Source organism: Microcaecilia unicolor, chromosome 3 (genome assembly GCF_901765095.1).
Source record: "Microcaecilia unicolor chromosome 3, aMicUni1.1, whole genome shotgun sequence".
Taxonomy (NCBI): domain Eukaryota; kingdom Metazoa; phylum Chordata; class Amphibia; order Gymnophiona; family Siphonopidae; genus Microcaecilia; species Microcaecilia unicolor.
The window spans coordinates 189,684,439-189,706,687 of record NC_044033.1 but is presented as its reverse complement, the minus strand read 5'-3'; the positions used below and the strand labels follow the sequence as shown (position 1 = coordinate 189,706,687).

Here is a 22,249-nt window from a genome sequence, read left to right as displayed (position 1 = left end):
AGTTTTTTTTGTAAACGCCAGCTGGTGAGGTGGGTACATTTGGGTCAGTAAGATTTGTTGGTGGATGGTTTTCTGGAGGCAAGAAGGCTGTTACAGTCATCTTACAATATGCTCTTCAATAGCCATGCTTTCAGTAAAAGGGATCTGAACCTGGGTTAGGACAGAGAACTTGCTGGCAACAGGAACCACGTCTGGTGAGGCCACTTAAGAGCTAGGTGGATGATGAAAATTATGAGTGCAAGGTCTTTTGTATTAGTTTTGACGGCAAATGAACTGGAGGGAGCACATACAGGAGACCATTATTCCAGCTGATGACAAAGGCAGGCCTGTAGGAACAGAAAAGCCAGCACTTGCTATTCTGATAGTGGTTGAACAGGTCTATTCTGGGCATCCTCCAGCACAGGGGTTCTTAACCCAGTCCTCAGCTCAGCACATACCTAGGCAGTCAGGTTTTCAGGATACCCACAATGATGTGCATGCACTATTCCCACTGTATGCAAATCTCTCTCATTGTGGATATCCAGAAAACTTGACTGCCTAGGTATGTCCTTAGGAGTGGGTTGAGAACCCCCTGCTCCAGTGACTTGAATATGGCGTGCACAACATCCTTGTTGAGGAACCATTAGTGAGAGCATAGTCTTATTATAGGACCAAGCACCATGCATCTGGCATAGGACCAAATCTAGAGCCTCTTTGTTTACCGATATGTCAGTCTGGATAAGGATAACACTATCTATGGTCCATGCCTGAATACTCACAAACTGTGATAAACAGCTGTGTTCAAACTGGTTATGAAGGGTGCTCTTATTCATCCACACAGGGGCGGACCAACCATTAAGCAACCTGAGGTAGGGGCCTCAGGCAGCACTCTTTCAGGAGCAGTATCTCCCCCCTTCCTTCCTCCACCTCGTTCCCTGATTTTACCTTCTTTTTACATTGTTTTTAAAAGTCAGCAGTGGTACAGATTCCCATATGATGCACTGCCACCGGCACCTGCTTCTTCCCTTTACTGCGGCTGCCTCTCTGATGTAACTTCCTGTTTCCTCGAGAGGCGGCCGCAGCAGAGAAGAGGTCGGTGCCAGCAGCAGGGCAGCGTATAGGAATCGGTGCCACCACCGGCTTTTAAAGAAGATAAAAAGAAGGTAAAATTAGGAAATGAGGTGGAGGAAGGAAGGAAGGGGGAGATGCCAGAACTTGGCCTGGAGGGGGGCATCTCAGCTCAGCCCCAGGCAACATCCTTGCCTTGGGCCGCCCCTGCATCCATAGTCCTAGACTGCAGAACATACATAACCCACCTTGCTGTAAGCATCGGTGGACAGGGTGAGGATGCGTTGAGGTGACTGAAAAGTGCACTCTTTTAAGGCTGGAAGGTGTTTGCCACCAAAGTGCTTATTTCTTGACTGATGTCATTTGAGACCTCTGTTGTCCAGGGCTAGCTCTTACTAGAGCTTGAGCCACCACTAAAGGGTCTCGTATGTGGCCCCAGAACTTGAAGGACAGTGTGAACAGAGGCCATCTGTATCATGGACTGCTGTCAATACAGAGTGCACACAAGGAGTATTCTGCTGTCAGGAAGATATGGAGAAATTAGATCTTACCTGATAAATTTTCTTTCCATTAGTCCTTCCCCACTATTCCAGAAACTGTGGGATAGCTATGTCCATCAACCAACTATCCTCAAATATAACTTTCTTGGCGTTCAGTCCAGCTCCTCAGTATTTACGTAGACAAGCAGTAAGGAGAAACTCTGAATAAACACAACAACCTTAAACAAGTTGTTAACCCACCAGACAAGCAAACATGTGTGGATCTCTCTCATCCCTTGACAATTTGTAGAGAACAAGAGATATGTAGGAAGCGCAATGCAAGGTAACAGTCGTTATCTGACCCATTACTTTGCACTGACTAAATATCTAAGAAACCTTGGGCGGGCTTCTGGAATAGTAGGAAGGGCTAATGGAAAGAAAATTATCATCAGGTAAGACCAATTTCTCCTTCCATTACATAACTTCCCATTATTCCAGAAACTGTGGGACATTCAAAAGTTATCTCTAGAGTTGGTGGGATCCTGACACTGCTGCCACCACCGCCCTGAAGACTGAAGCCCCAAAATTGCTTTCTGAGCATGCAGCAACATCTACCCTATACTGCTTGGCAAAGGTATGCAGTGTCGACCACTTTGCTGCCTTGCATATATCCATCACAAACAGTAAAGGTAGTCTCTACCCAGGATGTCACTGTACGCTTCATAGAACTTGAATTGGGGCCCCGGCCAGAAAGGAAGCCAAGTCGCATAAGGCATTCTGCACTGCCCTGAGCTCTAAGTGATCTAGTAACCACTGAGACTCCTGTTCCATCCAGGTGCCTTGTGCCTTATGGAATTTGTAATGAGCTCCCCAACCCAATTTGCTGACATCCGTTGTTATTGGAAAGGGAGCTCTGACAGTCAAATTCCTGGGCGACAACCACCAATGCATACTGCATCTGGCTACCAGTGATCAAGGATAATGAAGGCCATATTTCTGTGACACCGGAGACTAACAGCTGAGAAAAAGATTCCTGTAATGGCCGCCAAATGAGCCCTTGCCCATTGCACCACTTCCATTACTACCACTGCTGTTATTGATCCCAGAACCTAGGCCTGCCTTGACTGAGGAGAAAATGAATCTGTTGAACCAGCTCTGACCTCCTGTGCTCCATGAGGAAGATCCTCTACAGTGCTGTGTCAAATAGAATGCCCAGATATTCCAGCATCTGTGATGGAGTTAGTCTGTTCTTCTTGAAATTGATTGCCCAACCCAACAACTGCAAAAGACAGTCAACTTTGTCCATCACCACCACACAATCTGAATAGGATGACACACAAATGAACCAGTCATTGAGATACGGGTGAACGATTCCCTGGCACCGGATGACACCACCACCTCAGTAAAAGTCTTGAAGCCGTGGCAAGACCGAAGGGCAAAGCCCTGAACTGGAAGTCCAGCACCACAAAATGTAGAAACCTTGATGCAGCGACCATATGGGTATATGCATATGCACCTCCTTGAGATCAAGGGTGATGAGAAATTCTCCAGCTTGAACCGCGGATATGACTTCCTGAGCTGGTACATCAAGCTCCATCTCTGGCCATCTTCAAATCTAGGCTAAAAGTCCACCTTTTTTGCTGCTTTTAACTCCTAACCCTTACTCATTTGTTCAGTACCCACGTTTTATCATTCCCACCATAGTAATTTCCTTATCCCTTATTTGTCCTAATTAGATTGTAAGATCTGTTGAGCAGGGACGGTCTCTTCATGTCCAGTAGCACTGTAAAAATAAGTAGTAGTTTTGATACCCTACATCCTGGAGACTATCTAGGTGGCTTACAATTAAAAGTTATAACTATGAGATCACAGGGAAGCAGGAGAGAGTAGTCTTGGCTAAGGATACAGGAGGACAAAAAAAAAAAAAAAAAAGGAAGAAAGCATAATCACTAGCTACAAGGTATATGCTGGACTATACAGATACACACACAAGAGTCCCTGCTTCATGGAATTTACAAGCCAGTAAAGAGGAACACAGCAAATAAGTGTTTGGGAGAACTAAGGTTAAGAAGTCTATATCAGCAAGTTTGCTGGAAGAATAATATGGGGAAAGTTAGGGTGGTAAGGCTGGGACTCTCAGTGGTGGCACAGCACCTACATCTCATTAAAGTTGGGCTGAATTAAAAGGACCTAAAGAACAGAATTTTTGGTCACACAGACATTTCTGGGCTACAGCACAATATTCCTCTTGCTACATCTGGGAGCCTGGTGCAGGCCCACCTCCAACTGCCTCTTAATCTGCTTATTGCCCAAGATATTAAATTCCATCGGACCCAGACAGCATTAGTCATGAACAGGGAGGGTGGGGGGGAGCCAGGGAAGTGAAGATAAGGAAATATTCAGAGTCTTGTACACTGAGCAACAAGTTAGTTGCAGCTTTTACCTGCACATAAATGTGAGGCTGCCAAGAAAGTCTGGAAAAATTCCCACTGTGGGAGAAGAGAAAAAGCTGGAGGCCGTGATACAGGGGGTTGAGAAAAGTGATTTGGAAATCCAAGGCAGTTTAAAGCAATGTGGCTAACGTATTAAATTAGTACACTTGAATACACAGAAATAGAGATTAAAAATAAGGACATGCCTTATTGAACAATACAAGAAACTAAACAATGATCTTTGAAGCATATTTGATACATAAATAAAAAGAGATACAGTACTAACAAACTTCACTTCTTTCCAGAACAAATTCTTCTGACAAAAGTTGACAATGAACATGGAGGGGCAACAGAGCGTAGAAAACGAGAAAGGGTTCAGGGTACAGGACTAGGAAGATTGGATACAAAGAAAATGGAATACATTTTCCTCCTTGTTACCTTTCTTTTTATGCCCTCTTTTTTTCTAGGGTTTATTATTCTCTATGCTGATCCTAGACTTCTCCGTAATTACGCTATTTGCAGTCATACATATATCATCCAATGCCAATTCAACAAAGAGCAAATTATATCCGCCAACTGCCTACAAATCACTCCTACAAAACAATAACAGCACTCTCTAAACTCACTAACCTTGTAGAAGAGAACTGGCCCACGTACAACACCTGCTGGTATCGCAGGGAATACACGGCAATACCACAACCGCTCCCAACCAATCACAAGACCCTACCACGAGATTCCTCCTCTCCACGGCCGTCGCTAAGGAACCTCCTTGGTTTCATTTGCCCCGCTGTACGTCACCGGAAGTACTCGCCGGTGCCGGCCGGCCGGGTCTTTCTAGCCGGAAGTCGTGGTTACTAGGAGACAGGTTTATACATTTGGCGCGGAGGATCTCCGGAAATTTTGCAGGTACCGGGGGTGAGGGGACCGTTAATGATGCTACTAGGAGGCAAAAGGTAAAAAACGGATACAGCGGGATGCTCCCGGATTCGATTTAAAAACCTTTAAAAGTTAATTTTTTTCTTTGCCCAGTCGTTTACATATGGACGTTTTACATATATCCTCCAAAATAAATGTTTTTAGAAGAAGACAGCTGATGTATTTAACGCTGAGGATTATTCTCCCGGGATCCTCCTATTTCCTTACCAATCTTGTCCTCCTTAAAAGTTGCGATCCTCCGTGCGACGGTAACATTACGTCACAGGGGGTGTAACTTAGCGGATCGGGCGTTCTGAAGCTTAAAATAAGGTTTAATGACAGAAGGAGAGCTTTTTTTTTAAATTATATTTTTATTAAAGGTTTTGTCATACAGAGAATACAAAAGTAAACACAAAATCAAACAAACCCCCCCCCCCCCCGGAAATTAACCCCCCCCCCCCCCTCAAAAAAAATCATAAGCATAATCAAAGTCAAAGTTCCATGGCAATACCTGGAGACAAATTGCAGGGTTACACAAGGTCAAGGAGTGCTATGTGGCTCCTGACAAAAAAGGTCTAAACGAGCCCAGGTCCTCAAAACAGACCTAATGTTTCGACGTCTATGGGCCAAAATTGTTTCATATTTTCTGATCACGCATACATAACTCCTGATTCATTATAATTCAGGTACACATTATTTTTCCAATTGGAGACAATTAAATGCAAGGCAACAGCTAGCAGTATGTTATACAATTTCTTATCAGACTCCAAAAGAGGGATAGTAGGACAAGAAGCTCGTAAGATCACAACCTCATAAGAGAGCGCAGTGGACTCAGGCAAGTGAAAGATAAGACACATTTTTGACCAAATTAGTTGCCAGTAAGCTCTGACGTTTTTACAATAGAAAACCATATGTGCCAGTGAACCATCTCTTTCCTGACAAGAGCTTCTTGGTTTTCACGGCTGCTACTGCTTACACTATGCAGCGACCACCAGCCATAACCCAGCGCTGCACAAATGTTTTAGAAAGTTAAATAAAGAGGTGCAATAGATTGGAGTGGAAGTGAGCCTACCTAGTCCACTGTAATTTAAGCCTAAAGCTGTTTCAGTTGGATTGGCAGGTCTTACAAGGTGGTGGATAAAAGACATAATTGGGGTGACATAATACAGACGTTCAAATATTTGAAAGGTATTAATCCGCATTCAAACCTTTTCTGGAGACGGGAAGGTGGTAGAACTAAAGGACATGAATTGAGGTTGCAGGGGAGCAGACTCAGGAGTAATGTCAGGAAGTATTTTTTCACGGAGAGGGTGGTGGATACGTGGATGCCCTTCCGCGGGAGGTGGTGTTGATGAAAACGGTAATGGAATTCAAACGTGTGGGATAAACACAAAGGAATCCTGTTTAGAAGGAATGGATCTATGGAATCTTAGCGGACATGGGTGGCAACACCGGCATTTGGAGAATAAAAAAACTTCTATGGTCTGTGCCCTGAGAAAGGCAGGGCAAATCAAACTCAGATATACAGTGCAATCCGCTTAAGTGCAAGGGTCTGGGACCAAAGAAATGCATGCAGTTAACCATTGTGACCCAAAGAAGCTTGACATCTGATAAACATATGTACAGTACTGTTTATTATTATACGTACAGTATACAGTCTCTGCTAACTGACATTAGGCTTACTTGAAGTAATCAGTGATAGTCCTCTGTACACTAATGGGTCTGTGAGTTCCACTGACTATGTCTGCTAGATGGTAAAAACTGTCATAGTACTGACATCCAGTGGCCTCCTAATAGGCCCGCACGATGTTGAGACTCTCCAGCACTCTTGCAAAAGTGACAGGTGGAGGTTGTTGAATTTTGTCAGTATGTGCCTCACTGCTCATTTCATCCTCTGTTTCATCATCGGCCGTTGTTGCCTGCATGTAGGCACGTATATCCACATCAGTGCTGTCGTCAGCTGTTTGTAGATTATAATCAACAGCTATGTAGCGATGAAACTTCTCTTCAGTAACACCGGCTGAGATGTCAATAACCTGTTCATATGACACGTTTGCAACAGCTGCATCTGTTTCGTCCCTCTCCACATCCGTAACAAAGCTTGCCCGCTTGTAGCAGTTCACAATGGTTGCCTGTGTAACATGATTCCAGGCTTCTTTCTGCATATGTAGGGAATCCAACAGTGATAGATTACGAGCCAGTTCAACAGCACATTTATCCTTGCCAGTCTGGTCATCCATAATGCTCATCAGACGACGTAGCACAAGAGCCCGATAATGTTGTTTGAAATTGGCTATTATGCCCTGATCCATAGGTTGGATCAGAGAGGTAGTGTTTGGTGGCAGGAAGATCACCTTGACGTTAGACAGCCTGACATCATCCCTGTGTGCAGCACAGTTATCACAAACCAACAAAATCTGACTCCTGCCTGCATTCTAGTGTCTAACTTCTTTAGCCACTGCTTCAAATTTCCCTAGTCATCCATGAATTTGCATTAGCCTCGTATGACACAGGAAGTCGCTTAACTTTCTTGAAGCAACGGGGCTGTTTGCTCTTTCCAATGACGAGGGGTTCCAACCTTCTCACGCCCATCCATATTGCAGCAAAGGAGGATCTTGAGTCGGTCCTTCGACGTTTTACCTCCAGTAGTTTCGGCATGTTTGAATGCAAGTGTTCCATCAGGAATCGCTCGCCAGTAGAGACCGTTTTCGTCAGCATTGAAAATGTCACGAGGTGTAAACTCGTTCAAGATGGTAGGAAGAACTGAAACAACCTAATTTTCAGCACCAAAGTCATCAGCATCTTGTTTCTCACCATGCTGTTTTTTGAATGTTATGTTGTTCCTCTCCTTCCATCTTTCCAACCATCCAAACCTGGGCCTCAGAAGCCAAACTAAAGCTAAACAAAGAAAAAACTGAATTCATGGTCATTACCAACCTACAGTGGTGGAAATAAGTATTTGATCCCTTGCTGATTTTGTAAGTTTGCCCACTGACAAAGACATGAGCAGCCCATAATTGAAGGGTAGGTTATTGGTAACAGTGAGAGATAGCACATCACAAATTAAATCCGGAAAATCACATTGTGGAAAGTATATGAATTTATTTGCATTCTGCAGAGGGAAATAAGTATTTAATCCCTCTGGCAAACAAGACCTAATACTTGGCGGCAAAACCCTTGTTGGCAAGCACAGCGGTCAGACGTCTTCTGTAGTTGATGATGAGGTTTGCACACATGTCAGGAGGAATTTTGGTCCACTCCTCTTTGCAGATCATCTCTAAATCATTAAGAGTTCTGGGCTGTCGCTTGGCAACTCGCAGCTTCAGCTCCCTCCATAAGTTTTCAATGGGATTAAGGTCTGGTGACTGGCTAGGCCACTCCATGACCCTAATGTGCTTCTTCCTGAGCCACTCCTTTGTTGCCTTGGCTATATGTTTTGGGTCATTGTCGTGCTGGAAGACCCAGCCACGACCCATTTTTAAGGCCCTGGCGGAGGGAAGGAGGTTGTCACTCAGAATTGTACGGTACATGGCCCCATCCATTCTCCCATTGATGCGGTGAAGTAGTCCTGTGCCCTTAGCAGAGAAACACCCCCAAAACATAACATTTCCACCTCCATGCTTGACAGTGGGGACGGTGTTCTTTGGGTCATAGGCAGCATTTCTCTTCCTCCAAACACGGCGAGTTGAGTTCATGCCAAAGAGCTCAATTTTTGTCTCATCTGACCACAGCACCTTCTCCCAATCACTCTCGGCATCATCCAGGTGTTCACTGGCAAACTTCAGACGGGCCGTCACATGTGCCTTCCGGAGCAGGGGGACCTTGCGGGCACTGCAGGATTGAAATCCGTTATGTCGTAATGTGTTACCAATGGTTTTCGTGGTGACAGTGGTCCCAGCTGCCTTGAGATCATTGACAAGTTCCCCCCTTGTAGTTGTAGGCTGATTTCTAACCTTCCTCATGATCAAGGATACCCCACGAGGTGAGATTTTGCGTGGAGCCCCAGATCTTTGTCGATTGACAGTCATTTTGTACTTCTTCCATTTTCTTACTATGGCACCAACAGTTGTCTCCTTCTCGCCCAGCGTCTTACTGATGGTTTTGTAGCCCATTCCAGCCTTGTGCAGGTGTATGATCTTGTCCCTGACATCCTTAGACAGCTCCTTGCTCTTGGCCATTTTGTAGAGGTTAGAGTCTGACTGATTCACTGAGTCTGTGGACAGGTGTCTTTCATACAGGTGACCATTGCCGACAGCTATCTGTCATGCAGGTAACGAGTTGATTTGGAGCATCTACCTGGTCTGTAGGGGCCAGATCTCTTACTGGTTGGTGGGGGATCAAATACTTATTTCCCTCTGCAGAATGCAAATAAATTCATATACTTTCCACAATGTGATTTTACGGATTTAATTTGTGATGTGCTATCTCTCACTGTTACCAATAACCTACCCTTCAATTATGGGCTGCTCATGTCTTTGTCAGTGGGCAAACTTACAAAATCAGCAAGGGATCAAATACTTATTTCCACCACTGTATTTGACCAAAATGACTACAACAGTTTCACAATTGACAACACTTCATTCCCCATTGACAGTAATCTGAAAATTCTAGGTATAATTATAGACAAACATTTAACATCTGATACTCAAGTTTCCTCACTAATCACAAACTCTTTCAGGTCTCTTTGGAAACTAAAAAGGATCAGACCCTATTTCTCATCAGAAACATTCAGACTTTTGGTACAATCATTAACACTATCCAAATTCGATTATTTTAATGTCATATATGCTGGCTGTAAGGAGAACCTGTAGAAAAAAACTCCAAACAGCTCAAAGCACTGCAGCCAGGTTCATATATAAAATCTCTCGTTTTGAAAGTGCCTCCCCTTTATTAATCAAATTACACTGGCCCATACCTTTATTTTTCAAATACTAAATGGCACAGCTCCGGACTATATGGTACCATTAATAAACTTACCTCAAAGAAACACTAAATATGAGGCAAGAAACTATCTCAGACTATCGGCCTTATTTTCGAAAGTGATGGGCACCCATATTTCGACCCAAATTGGGAGATGGACGCCCATCTCACAAAGGCGCCCAAATCGGTATAATCAAAAGCCGATTTTGGGCGTCTTCGAATGCACTCCGTCGCGGGAACGAAGAAAGTTGATGGGGGCGTGTCGGAGGCGTGGCGAAGGCAGGACTGGGGCGTGTTTATTGGCCGAGGAGAGATGGGCGCCTTCGGCCGATAAAAAAAAAAAGGGTGGCAGAAGCGAGAATTTGGGTCGCTTTTGCTGGACCCTTTTTTTTCATAACCCAAGTCCCAAAAAAGTGCCCCAACTGGCCAGATGACCACCGGAGGGAATCGGGGATGACCTCCCCTGACTCCCCCAGTGGTCACTAACCCCCTCCCATCACAAAAAAAGAACTTTAAAAACTTTTTTTGACAGCCTGTATGCGAGCCTCAAATGTCATACCCAGCTCCCTGACAGCAGTATGCAGGTCCCTGGAGCAGTTGTTAGTGGGTGCAGTGGACATCAGGCAGGTGGACTCAGGCCCACCCCCCCCCCCCCCCCCCACCTGTTCCACTTGTGCTGCTTAATGTTGAGCCCTCCAAACCCCCCTGCACCTTTTAGGGCTATGGTAATGGTGTAGACTTGTGGGCAGTGGGTTTTGGGGGGGGGATTTGGGGGGCTCAGCACACAAGGGTGCTGTGCACCTGGGAGCTATTTTAAATTTTTTTTTTAATTTGTAAAAGTGCCCCCTAGGGTGCTCAGTTGGTGTCCTGGCATGTGAGGAGGACCAGTGCACTACGAATCCTGGCCCCTCCCACGACCCAATGCCTTGGATTTGTTCGTTTTTGAGCTGGGCGCCTTCGGTTTCCATTATCGCTGAAAACCGATAGCGCCCAGCTCAAAAATGTCCAAATCCTAGGCATTTGCCCCGCACAACCCGTATTATCGAAAAAAAGATGGGCGCCCATCTTTTTTCGAAAATACGGTTTGTCCAGCCCCTTTGCGTGGCCGCCCACAGAGATGGGCACCCACTTTCGATTATGCCCCTCCACACCTCCCAAATTGCAAAAAAGTGATCTACTAAACAGTCCACTCTGCCGACTTCACTTACCTAGGAACCAAATGGTAGAACTCCTTACCACCCAAAATAAGAAATATACAGGAATATACTAGATTCCGCAAAATCCTCAAATCATTCCTATTCAAACAAACCCTCACAAAGAACAACCATATCTCAATTAATTATTACCTGAATTGGTTATTACTCTATTTACCATTAACTTTCTCTTTGCTTCATGTACAATTTCTTATTCATAATATATTTTCTAAATGTTAATATCCATAGTTATCCCAATATGTTTATGATACTGTATTATAAAATTGGATTCTTACAACAAATTACTTTCTTATGCATTACTCTTTGTTATGTATCCTATACTATTTATTGTAAGCCACATTGAACTCAAACTTGTTTAGGATAATGTGGGATATAAATGTCACAAATAAATAAATAAATAAATAATGAAAGGTGAGTTTAAGTTTACTTCCATTTAATTTCAATATAGTTCATCTCACTTTATAACACCAGGCTTCCTAAGGCACATTACAACAGCTGTTAAGATGAACCCATCAGGAAAAAGGATATCTTCACTGAATTTGGCAATCTCTATTGTATAGAACAGAGTAGAAAAATGAGCACAAAATACAGAGTTTACAACTGCTCGGCAGCCACCCGAGATACGTTTATTCAGCAGGAAGGAGGTCTTCAGCTGGCAGGGCTTGGGGATCCCCGCCAGCACAGGTACTTCATTTACTTTGGCTGGGGGGTGGAAATTAAGTTAGGGTTTTGTTTTAGTTGAAGGGGTCCAGGGGATCCAAGATTTACCCGACCCCAGGTGGAAATTAAATTAGGATTTTGTTTTAATTGGAGGTTCCACATTAGGAGTCACCGACCGGGGGAGGGATCTAGGTGTCATTGTTGATGATACATTGAAACTTTCTGCTCAGTGTGCAGCGGCGGCTAAGAAAGCAAATAGAATGTTAGGTATTATTAGGAAAGGAATGGAAAATAAAAATGAGGACGTTGTAATGCCTTTGTATCGCTCCATGGTGCGACCGTACCTTGAATATTGTGTTCAATTCTGGTCACCGCATCTCAAAAAAGATATAGTGGAATTAGAAAAGAGGAAAGGCTAAAGCGGCTAGGCTCTTCAGCTTGGAGAAGAGACGGCTGAGGGGAGATATGTGATATAGAGGTTTATAAAATACTGAGTGGAGTGGAACAGGTAGATGCGAATTGCTTGTTTACCCTTTCCAAAAATACTAGGACTAAGGGGCAAGCAAAGAAGCTATTGAGTAGTAAATTTAAAATGAATCAGGGAAAATCTTTCTTTATTCGACGTGTAATTAAACTCTGGAATTTGTTGCCAGAGAATGTAGTAAAAGCAGTTAGCTTAGCGGAGTTTTAAAAAGGTTTGGATGGCTTCCTAAAGGAAAAGTCCATAGACCATTATTAAAATGGACTTGGGGAAAATCCACTGCTTAATTCTAGAATAAGCAGCATAAAATATATTGTACTGTTTTGGGATCTTGTCAGGTACTTGTGACTAGCATAACCCTGACCAGAAAAGGAAGGTCCTGTTGAGGGAATAAAAGTCTTGCACATAGGGGCCAGAAGTCGGACACCCAAGGTCCCCAAGGGAGAAAGGAGACCAGGTGGAGTGGGTCGTTGGGCACAAGGGGTCATCACAACATACAGCAGTCAGTTCTATGACATGGATGTAGCACACTGATTTATTTATTTATTAGGATTTATTTACCATATTTTTGAAGGAATTCACTTAAGGCGGTGTACAGTAAGAACAGATCAAACATGAGCAGGAGGCAATTAGAGCAGTAAAAATATTCGAACAACAATACAAAGTATGGCATGGTATACTACTTGCAATGACAAGACAATATGTACTAGAACACTACAACTGGTAGTGAAGGGTAAGGCAAAGTTGCAACATACAGATGAGTAAGAAAGCAGGAAGAATTAGAAAGTAAGGTGATTGATTTGAAGAAAGTTGCACATGAGGTCAGAGAGATGGTTAAATATTATCTCAGCTAGGGTAGGAGTGTATAAACATGTCCCGCTGCAGTATGTGCAGCCCAAGTCAATCCTTGTATGTGTGAGTGAGACTAACAAGTTAGTTACTTCTTCCGTTAAAGGCTTGGTTGAAGAGCCAAGCTTTCACCTGCTTCATGAAGTAGAGGTAGTCTTGTGTTAAGCAGAGCCTTTCAGGCAATTCATTCCAGAGTGTGGGGGCTACTTCAGAGAAGGCTTGGTTGCGGATATCACATCGTGTAATGCCTTTTGGAGAGGGTGTAGTTAGTGAAAGTCCTTGGGGGGACCTTAGTGTCCTTGGCGGTGTATGGAGGATCATCCTATTCTTCAGATACTCGGGGCCATTTCCTTTCAGGGCCTTGAAGATCAGACATAGAGTTTCACCTGCTTTCTGAAATATAGCTAGTTTTGTGTTAAGTGAAGCCTTTCAGGGAGTGCATTTGTGGATGATGCCTCTTGGATACTCTGGAGTACAAGTGTGTCATGGCCCTATTATAATGTGGCTGGAGATAGAGTGCTGTGAATTTGAGCTATGGTGGGCTAAGGTAAAAAAAAAAAAAAAAGTAATCTCAAACTATGTATTTTATTTTTGGGATTCTTCTCACTTCAGTCACACGAAGTAGGATCTTGAACTGTTGAGGGGATGGGAAAGGGGGGACGGGGTGGGGGGCAGGAGTTCATTTATTGATCATAATGTGCACTGCATATGCAACTTGGACACTTGAACACGTTTCTTTATTGTGTTTTGAATACTGTCGTTACAATCCGTACATTTTGCACTGATGCCAATAAACAAGAGTTATTAAAAAATGTATTTTATTGTGTTTGCAAATGATAGTAAGGTACCTCAACATATGTCCCTGATTTTTTGTATCTCTTTTGACATAAGCTATGGCTAGGTCTCCAAAAATGTCGCAGATGAATGAGGAGGAGAGATTGCTCTTCATGCAGCAGAAGCTGTTAGCAGAGGAAGAAGAAGCCAAGAAGAAGGAAGACATGTTGACACAGTTTTTAAAGGTAACCGCTTTCTGACTGCATTTAAATTCCTGCCAGTGAATAGGACAAAGATGGAGAATATCCTGATTGGCTAGTATGGTTGCTTGATCTTTGATTTAGGACAAGTTGGCAAAGGAGGAGCGGAACAGTGCGATTAACCTGAATAAGCTGACTCTGCAGTGGCGCACAATCCTGCGAGAGGCAAAGGCAAAGGAGCTCCGCAAAGACATGGAGATCCTTAGCCAGACCTTTGAAAGAGTGGTGGACTGCAAGGATAATGTCATCAAGGTGGGCTAGTCAGTGGTGGTGACGGAATTATATCCTTTTCTGCACTTCTTCCAGGGACAGTGATACACCTTTTTAGTTAGAGAGGCTAAACAAACTAATCACCTCTTCCAAGGTCTTTAGTTACTGATCCTGTGTTGGGCAAAATATTGGTAGGGCCACACCCCAAGTGGCCCACCCCATCCCCTGTACATACCTTCAAAGCAGAATTTGTACAGTTCAAAGGCATGAGCCTGCAGCATCTCCAAATGTGAGCTGTATGGTTTAGCCTTGTGAAGCTGATGAATATGAATTCTTAGTAGGAGTAAAAAAAACACACAGTATACAAATTATTGTTGTTTTTCTGGCTAGGATGGACAGCAGATCTCACTACTGCCATATATACTTCTTACTGTGTGCCAGTTGTCTCTAGTAAACATGGCATACAACCCTTCTTTCTTCCACCAATATGAGTTCTTCAAACCCCAGCTGGCCTATAAACCAGGAACCCAAAATGAGATGGAACCTGTAGGTTTGCATGCAGTCAGTGCCATACCTAGACTCCTGAAAAACCCCAGGCAGACTTTTAGTATCGGGTCCCCTTTCCTCCAAAACCAATTTCTGATTCCTCCCCTCGTATCTCTAGCACTTCTTTGGAATAGTGCTCTAAAGCCTTCCAGTGGCCCTGGCTCTCCCATAATTTTCTAAAAGGAAGCTTATGCAAGAGGAGAGGGGGGCTATTGCAGGGCCCCCATGTGCATGCCTCCTGATAGACCCCATGCTGATTGTCCTTCTCGTTGTTGCTGCTGTAGCAGGCCCCCAGGACTCATTCATCTCGGGTCCACTTGCACTATACACTTGGGTGCTGTTTACACCACTCTGCAGATTTTTCAGTTTTGGACCCCTTACTGTCTGGGCATCCAAGCAGCCACCTAGTTCGCTCAAGCCTTTCCTCTGTGTTGAAAATGATATATAGGCATTGGTTCCTGAACATGTCTTCTAGCTTTACTCTACCTGCTTTTACTCAGTCATTAGCAAAGGATGTGCAAGAAGCGGAAGAACAGTATTCATACACACTACGGAGTCATTTACACAATGTGGACCAGTTAATTCATCTACAGAGGCAACGCCTGGAACACCTGAAGCAAGAGTATGATGCAGAAGTAGAGACTCTGACAGAGGAGTTTGAGTCTGAGAGGTATTGTTGGCCTAAAAAGTACCTGGTAAAAATTGGGGGCAACCTCTGAAAAGCAGAATCGTGGGAGGGTAAGAGTGAGAGACACATACATATCTTCTGGAAGCAAAGAGGAAGGGAGGAGGTGAGGGGAATGCAGATAAAGGGGCACCTGGGAGATGAGACAGGTCCAGAGAAAGGAAAAAAAAACAACAACCCAGAATTGTTAAGGAGAGAGAATGGCAGGAAGTAAAAGCAAAGAAAGAAGTGAGAGGTGTTGGGCATCCTGAATGAGAGACTGCAGATTAGAGAGGAGACTCCTGTTGCAGAAAGATGTGTGCAGCAGTGTTTTCTCTTCTGTCTTTTTAGGAAAGTGATCATTAACCAGAGTATAACAGAGAGCAACTACCTGCAGAATGTGCTTCTTGCCATGGAGCAGAACTACACAGAGAACGAGTTTGAAGCCAGGCAGGAATTTGAAAGTTTAAAGGACGATATCAAAAACAAGGTAGGGAGAGGAGACATGTGAAGGATATTGGGAGGATAGATCAAGTGGGGACTACAAGTAAGATTTCATGTTTATGATATGTATTTGACTAATGTAGACACACAAGATATGGGGCTTAACTGTCACGGATACGTAAGACATGGATTGTTTGACTGTCGAGGGAGCTTGAGATCTGGAGCATGTCTGACTGCCACAAACATACAAGTTATGAAGTGTGTGAGGCAGTAATAAATGGGGCACAGAGCTTATGTATCATGTTCTTGCTTCAGAACCTGGAGGAAAAGCATGCTCTGCGGATCCAGCTGGAGGGGCTCGTGGAAGACCTATGGAAACAGTTCCAGCACGCACTGAAGAACTACAATGACTCCACAGAAGATCGGAAGATTGCCTTTGAGGCCCTGAAGCTGCGGGATGAAAAAAGTGCCCGAGAGATTGACATGCAAATGAAGAAACTGCAGAAGCTTCAGGTTAGTTGGAATTGGTTGCTATACACCCACTCCTCAGTTGCATTCACTGAAATGACACAGGCCCCGATGCTCAAAAGTAAATGCAAATGCTAGAGGCCATTAGCACCCTACTAGCTCCTGCATTTGCCTCACAGAAAGTTCAGAGGCCTGGAGCGCAGGAACAAACAAGCGCACAGACAAACAACGCAAGTAGCGTGCTAATGTAGTCAAGTTTATGTCAATGAGGTAATTTTGTATTCCTCCTCAGTGCTCAGAAAAGATCACCCGAAACAAAACTGCCTTACTGCTGCAAAAAACAGCGCCAGGTCAGAGCAGGCATTAGGGTGCTGGAAGAGAGGATTTCTCATGATTCTCATGCTTCTTTCATGATTCTTTCTGAAGTAGAGAGGTGTGGTAGCCGTGTTAGTCCACTCTTAAAGGTTATCAATAGAAATTAAACAAAATAAAACATGGAAAAGAAAATAAGATGATACCTTTTTTATTGGACATAACTTAATACATTTCTTGATTAGCTTTCGAAGGTTGCCCTTCTTCGTCAGATCGGAAATAAGCAAATGTGTTAGTTGATAGTATATATAAGTGAAGCTTCAAAGCATTTCAATGACAGTCTAGCAAGGTGGGGGTGGGTAGGAGGTATGCATGGGTACATCAAAGCATTTCATTTCATTGATAGTCTAACAGGATGGGTGTGGGTAGGTAGGTAAGAGGAGAGAGATAAACAGAGAAATACAACTTTATGGTTTATAATGGGCTAGAAAACCCAGATCCTTGTTAAGTCCTGTCTGTTGGGTGTCAAAATATTCAATCATTCTGACTTCAAAGGTCTTACGTTCCTGTATTGTTTTAAAGTTACGCTTCAGGATTCTTACTGTGAAATCACTGGTGCAGTGTCCTGGTCCTGTAAAGTGTTGGCCCACAGGGGTGGGAATCTAACTGGCACCAGCTTTCTTCATGTTGTGTCTATGTAAATTGAATCTTGTCTTAAGCATCTGGCCTGTTTCTCCAATATAGCATCCTTCGTTACATTTTTTACACTGAATAATATATACCACATTGGAAGATGAGCATGTGAAAGATTCCTTTATGTTGAATGTTTTTCCTTTGTGAATGACTGTGGGGTCCTGTGAAATGTTTTAGCATAGCTTGCAGCTGGATATGTTACAGGGAAACGTGCCCTTTTCTTTTTCAGTCTGTGTTGGGAGTTTACTTCTGATTAGCTTGTGTTTTAAGTTGGGTGGCTGTCAGAAGGCCAGTTTCTTTCTGCAAATTCTGCTGGTTTTGATTGCTTTTGGAAACAGCAGGAAGCCCGTGCAAGCCCTTAAGCACTGGTTGTGAGTAACAGCAGACCCAAGTGAAAGCACACGGCATCTCTAAATTTAAAGCATCCATGCTTAACAAAAAAAAAAATGTAAAACTCCCAAAATGAAAACACATATTGGCGTCTGTTTCCTGCGTCTAAATATAAGCATCCAAGCTAAAAAAAAAAAAAAAGAATTAAACATACATATTTTTAGGCCACAGAAAACAGACGCCAATGTGTGCTTTCACGTTCGGGTTTTAGCAGGCGCATGTGCACAGGAGCCAAGCTTACCGCAGAAATCTTCTCATGCACCAAGCACAATCCTCCTGCCGAATTCCCTAATGCTCAACGGTATGAGCGCACCTATATTTGCATCTCATTATCATTGAGCATTAGGGCGTTCTGCGCTATTCGGAACAGCGCTTGAGTTTTGAGCATTGGGGCCAAAATTCCTCCAGGACTTAGTTGGCAAGAATGACGTGCACTCACTATGTTCTCCCACTTGCTCCCTACCCTCTATAATTTTGTAGGGGAGGGCAGACTGGTGGAAGTATATGGTGAATGCGTTTCTTCCCTGACTGCACATCACCACTCATATGCAGCTGTGTAACCTTAATCAATCTCTCTCCTTCAACACCACTTCCTTGTGGCCTTTTCACTCTACTTCACCTTCCACCCCTGTGCAGTCCAGTGATTCTACCCTTTCCCCACTACAGCTCTTTCAGTCATCCTCTCTCCCCCCCCCCCCCCCCAAACCCCTCAGCTGTCGTGCTCTTCTCTTTCTCCCACCACCTCAGCTCTCCCCTGCTCTAGTCAGCCCTCTCACTCTCCTTTAATCCCCTGCCCATGCTACAACCCTTTTCTCTCTGTGGTCATTCTGCCTTCCAGGCCCTGATTGAGGTGGAATATACACTTCTCCCACTCCCCCACTGTGACTGGCATTGAAGATTCTTCTGCAATCCCTTTGCTGTGCAATTTTTGTCTGAGGGAGGGGACATTCCCATTTTGCCATCTCCACTGTTTTCTCTCTCTGCTGCCTCAAGGTTCTTTAGTCTTGATTTGCCTGCTTGCTAGCATTCACAATGAACTAGCTGGTAGCGAGCAGGTAAGTACATTTTTAAAAAGTTGTATTTCTCTGTTTATCACCCTCCTCTCACCTACCCACACCCATCCTATTAGAATATCAATGAAATGCTTTGATGTCCCCATGCATACCCCCACCCTCCCACTGTGTCAGACTGTCAAAGTAATGCTTTGATGTTTCTCTTATATATACTATCTGCTACCACATTTGCTTATTTCCGATCTGACGGAGAAGGGCAACCTTCGAAAGCTAATCAAGAAATGTATTAAGTTATGTCCAATAAAAAAGGTATCATCTTATTTTCTTTTCCATGTTTTATTTTGTTTGATTTCTATTGATAACCTAAAAAGCCTAGGAATGCCTCCCCTTACTATACTTTCTCCTGCTTCAATCCTGACCCCTGGGTCCTCAATTGAGTCTAAAGGCACTGGGTAATGGTGCCATATAAGCTCCAACTCATCATCTTCCTGGTTGCATTGCAGGAGTCCATTGCTGTGCTGCGAATCAAGATTGCACAGCATGCTCGAGAGAGTGAGGAGCAAAACCGGCGGCTACGGGAGGAAAAGGAGATCATCCATAAACACTTCCAGAAGCTGAAGGGTCAAATGAATCAGGCCCGAGCCAATGAGCGAAACCGTTTGGCTATGCTGACACTACAGAGCAATGCAGCCATTAAAGAAATGAAGCGTATTGTTGCAAAAGTAAGGGCCAAACTACCAACACTTTGCTCATTCATCTTGCAACTTTGGAACCATTTGCTACATCTCCACACTGGTGCAACTCTTTACCGTCATCTGTACGGCAAATATCTCATTACTGACTTTTAGAAAGGCTCTTCGTTTCGAGTTTTTTCATGTTATGTTGATACTTTATATTTGACCTTTTTTGTATCTTTTCTTTAATCTGTCATTTTGTAATTGCATCCTTTGATTGCCCAGTATCTTTTAGATTGTACACCACATTGAACTCTATTTGGGGACCCTGCAGGATAGAAGTATAGTATTGCATTGTGTCCACTTGTAACGCCGCTTAGGAGTTGCATGCCACATTCAGTCACACTGTAGGCTTGTGAGCTCCTGCTTTGCCTAGTTTTGGTGCAGCCTTGTGATTAGTGATCTTGTTCCATGACCAACTGAAGTCCATTGAGAGCTAACAAGCAACTAATGAAATGCCAAGAATGTGGATATGGCAGTGCTTTGTCTTGTCCCTTTCAGTTTTCTCTGTCTTAAGCATATTGCTGTTAATTCGTCACCTCTCATTCACACAATATCTTCACCCAGGGAGACCAAATCCTGCGCTTGACCGAAATGTGTAGGAAGTTGGAGACAGAAGAGGAGAAGGTGTTACCGTTTTATGTTTCCTCACTTAGCCCAGAGGAGGAGGAGGAAGTGCAGCAAATCAGCATGGAAAAGCCCTCTGAGCAGCTGGCTGAAGTAAGTACATAGGAAGAAAGTATGATCTGGGATTTTAAAGAGAAAAAAGTGGAGAAGGGAAGAGAATGGGAGTAGAGAACAGAGAAAAGATTAGAATTAGGCCAGAGTTGAAGTGAATTTAGCTGCATTATAAGAATGAGAAGGTGGATTGGAGTTGGGCTGTAGAAGACAGATGGGGAGGGACTGTAGAAGGAAGGTAGGAAAAAGGGTCAGAATTAAGCTACAGGATAAAGATGAGAAAGAGGTTGGCTATAAGATGGGGACATTTAAGTCTGTCATTTAATGACTTTCTCTTTCTTCTCTTCCTCTCTCACAGCTCATGGAGCTTTATGTATCTCTGGATGAATTTTGGAAGCGGTACAATAAGCTGCAGTTAGATCGCTGTACACTAGATCGGGAAAAAGCCATTCTGACTCAGGATAATCAGAAGCTACGATTCCTTCTCAAGCAATATCTGGATGGCATATCAGTGAATGATGAGGTGATGTCCCAGCTGAACCCTCTGCTGATCCTCAACAACAAGAGCAACATCCAAATGCATGTGCCTGTCACTGAGAGCCGGGTGAAGCGAGCTAGGCCTCCTGTCGTGGAGGCTGCCCATGTGGTGCAGCATTGCCTTTGAGCTCAGACGGAGGCATTCTCCTATCATTTGAGCCACCTCTGCAAAGGTGGCTTTTGATTGATTGTTATCTGTGCCTGACTTCTGGCTGCAATGAATTTAATATTAAGAGGTTAAAGCAGATGCTGTTCTATTTTTTTAATTGTACTCTTCCTACCCTTGGTTGAAGGTTACGGTGCTGTGCACCCTGTGATTGCCTTTTATGTATCAGCTAAAAGTAAGGTGTTTCAAGAGAAAGAAAACCCTCACTTTAACACTGAGGGGAGTCCATATAAGCTTCATCTGGGTTTCCAGATCCGGTACTTGAGATTCCTTAACAGGTCTGTTTTTAGAACAAGCCAAATATGCAAAACAACCTGGTTGCCGGGTGGATTTAGAATGTAGGCACTGCTCAAACAAAATTAATTTATCAAGGGAAGGTGGGGATGTGAGCCTCATCTATCTTTAGAACTCATTAGCTGATACAGATGCCGAGACCGATCCTCCCCTCACTTCTGGGGGCCTGCCACTGCTATCTTCCTTATTATCTCCAGACTTTTCACACCCCTCACATGTTTCCAGAAGTCCTCTAGGGTCCAGCAGCCTCCCGTGCCTGAAGAATCTGTTCTATTTCCTGGAACTCTGCACTTCCTTTTTATAGCCCTGCAAGATGGCGCTGACTGATGATCACTTCCTTAAATACATCCTGCCTAGGTATTTAAGGAAGTGCCCTACACTCAACCAGTGCCTCAGCAATAGGCTTCCTGGTGTCTTGCAGACTTCAGTTTGCTTTGCTCCAGCATTCTGATCAGCCTGTATCCTGGACTTTGTCAGGTGTCTGTGTCAGCAGCTGTCAGCAAGGACCTGTGCAGTGCTTGTGCTGCACAGGTAGAGCCAACTTCGCTGTGGTCCAAGGGCTGACTTCTTTGAATTGTGACAAGGCCATTCCTAACAAGCGGGTATATACTGTACTAGCAGATGGGGAGACTGAGAACAATTGAGTTACATCACGTAATAAGGTGGTGTGCAGCCCTGAGCTACCCACTATTTTTCAGTCTCCTCAACAGCAGATGGAATGTGAGTGCAGCCTTCTCCTTTTTTGGACATATTTTATTGGTGCACCTTCTTTGGGCCAACGTTTGGTTGGTCTTTGTGCCTTTGCAAAGGGGTTTGATTCCCTGTGACAACAGACTTTTAAAAAATTATTAATAAAGCTAAAGCCTGCTCAGATCAGCCTTGAGAGGTTGGCTGCCGCTACAGGGGGTGCAAACGCTGGTCTCCTGATCCTCCTGAGTTGGAGCCAGTGCCTTGGCCACCTCTCCCATGCCTAAAAAGGGTTCGTTAAGGCTTACTTCATAGATATTTTGAGTGAAATTAAAAAATGCATCAATATTAATGAAAATTGAGCAAATGAATTCCAACTGAA

The 22,249-nt window shown here is 43.9% G+C and overlaps 1 protein-coding gene across 2 annotated transcripts; it reads left to right on the top strand.

Moving 5' to 3' along the window:
* The first annotated feature begins 4,803 nt into the window (after positions 1–4,803).
* CCDC65 (coiled-coil domain containing 65) lies at positions 4,804–21,503 on the top strand. 2 transcript variants are annotated; one of them, XM_030195253.1, is made up of 9 exons: positions 4,804–4,864; positions 13,889–14,016; positions 14,116–14,283; positions 15,288–15,457; positions 15,803–15,941; positions 16,211–16,408; positions 19,275–19,493; positions 20,073–20,225; positions 20,542–21,503. In XM_030195253.1, the coding sequence occupies exons 2-9, from the start codon at positions 13,891–13,893 to the stop codon at positions 20,845–20,847; spliced, it is 1,479 nt and encodes a 492-aa protein (XP_030051113.1). In that variant the 5' UTR covers positions 4,804–4,864; positions 13,889–13,890; the 3' UTR covers positions 20,848–21,503. The 2 variants fall into 2 exon arrangements, with proteins under 2 accessions (XP_030051113.1, XP_030051114.1); XM_030195254.1 differs by lacking the exon at positions 14,116–14,283.
* The last annotated feature ends 746 nt before the right edge of the window (positions 21,504–22,249 follow it).

Bases quoted from the DNA above. Each gene is read 5' to 3' on its own strand.
- CCDC65 (XM_030195253.1), top strand. From the start codon at position 13,891: ATGGCTAGGTCTCCAAAAATGTCGCAGATGAATGAGGAGGAGAGATTG. The intron at 15,942-16,210 runs GTAGGGAGAGGA...TTCTTGCTTCAG, and splicing joins AGGACGATATCAAAAACAAG to AACCTGGAGGAAAAGCATGC. The intron at 20,226-20,541 runs GTAAGTACATAG...CCTCTCTCACAG, and splicing joins CCTCTGAGCAGCTGGCTGAA to CTCATGGAGCTTTATGTATC.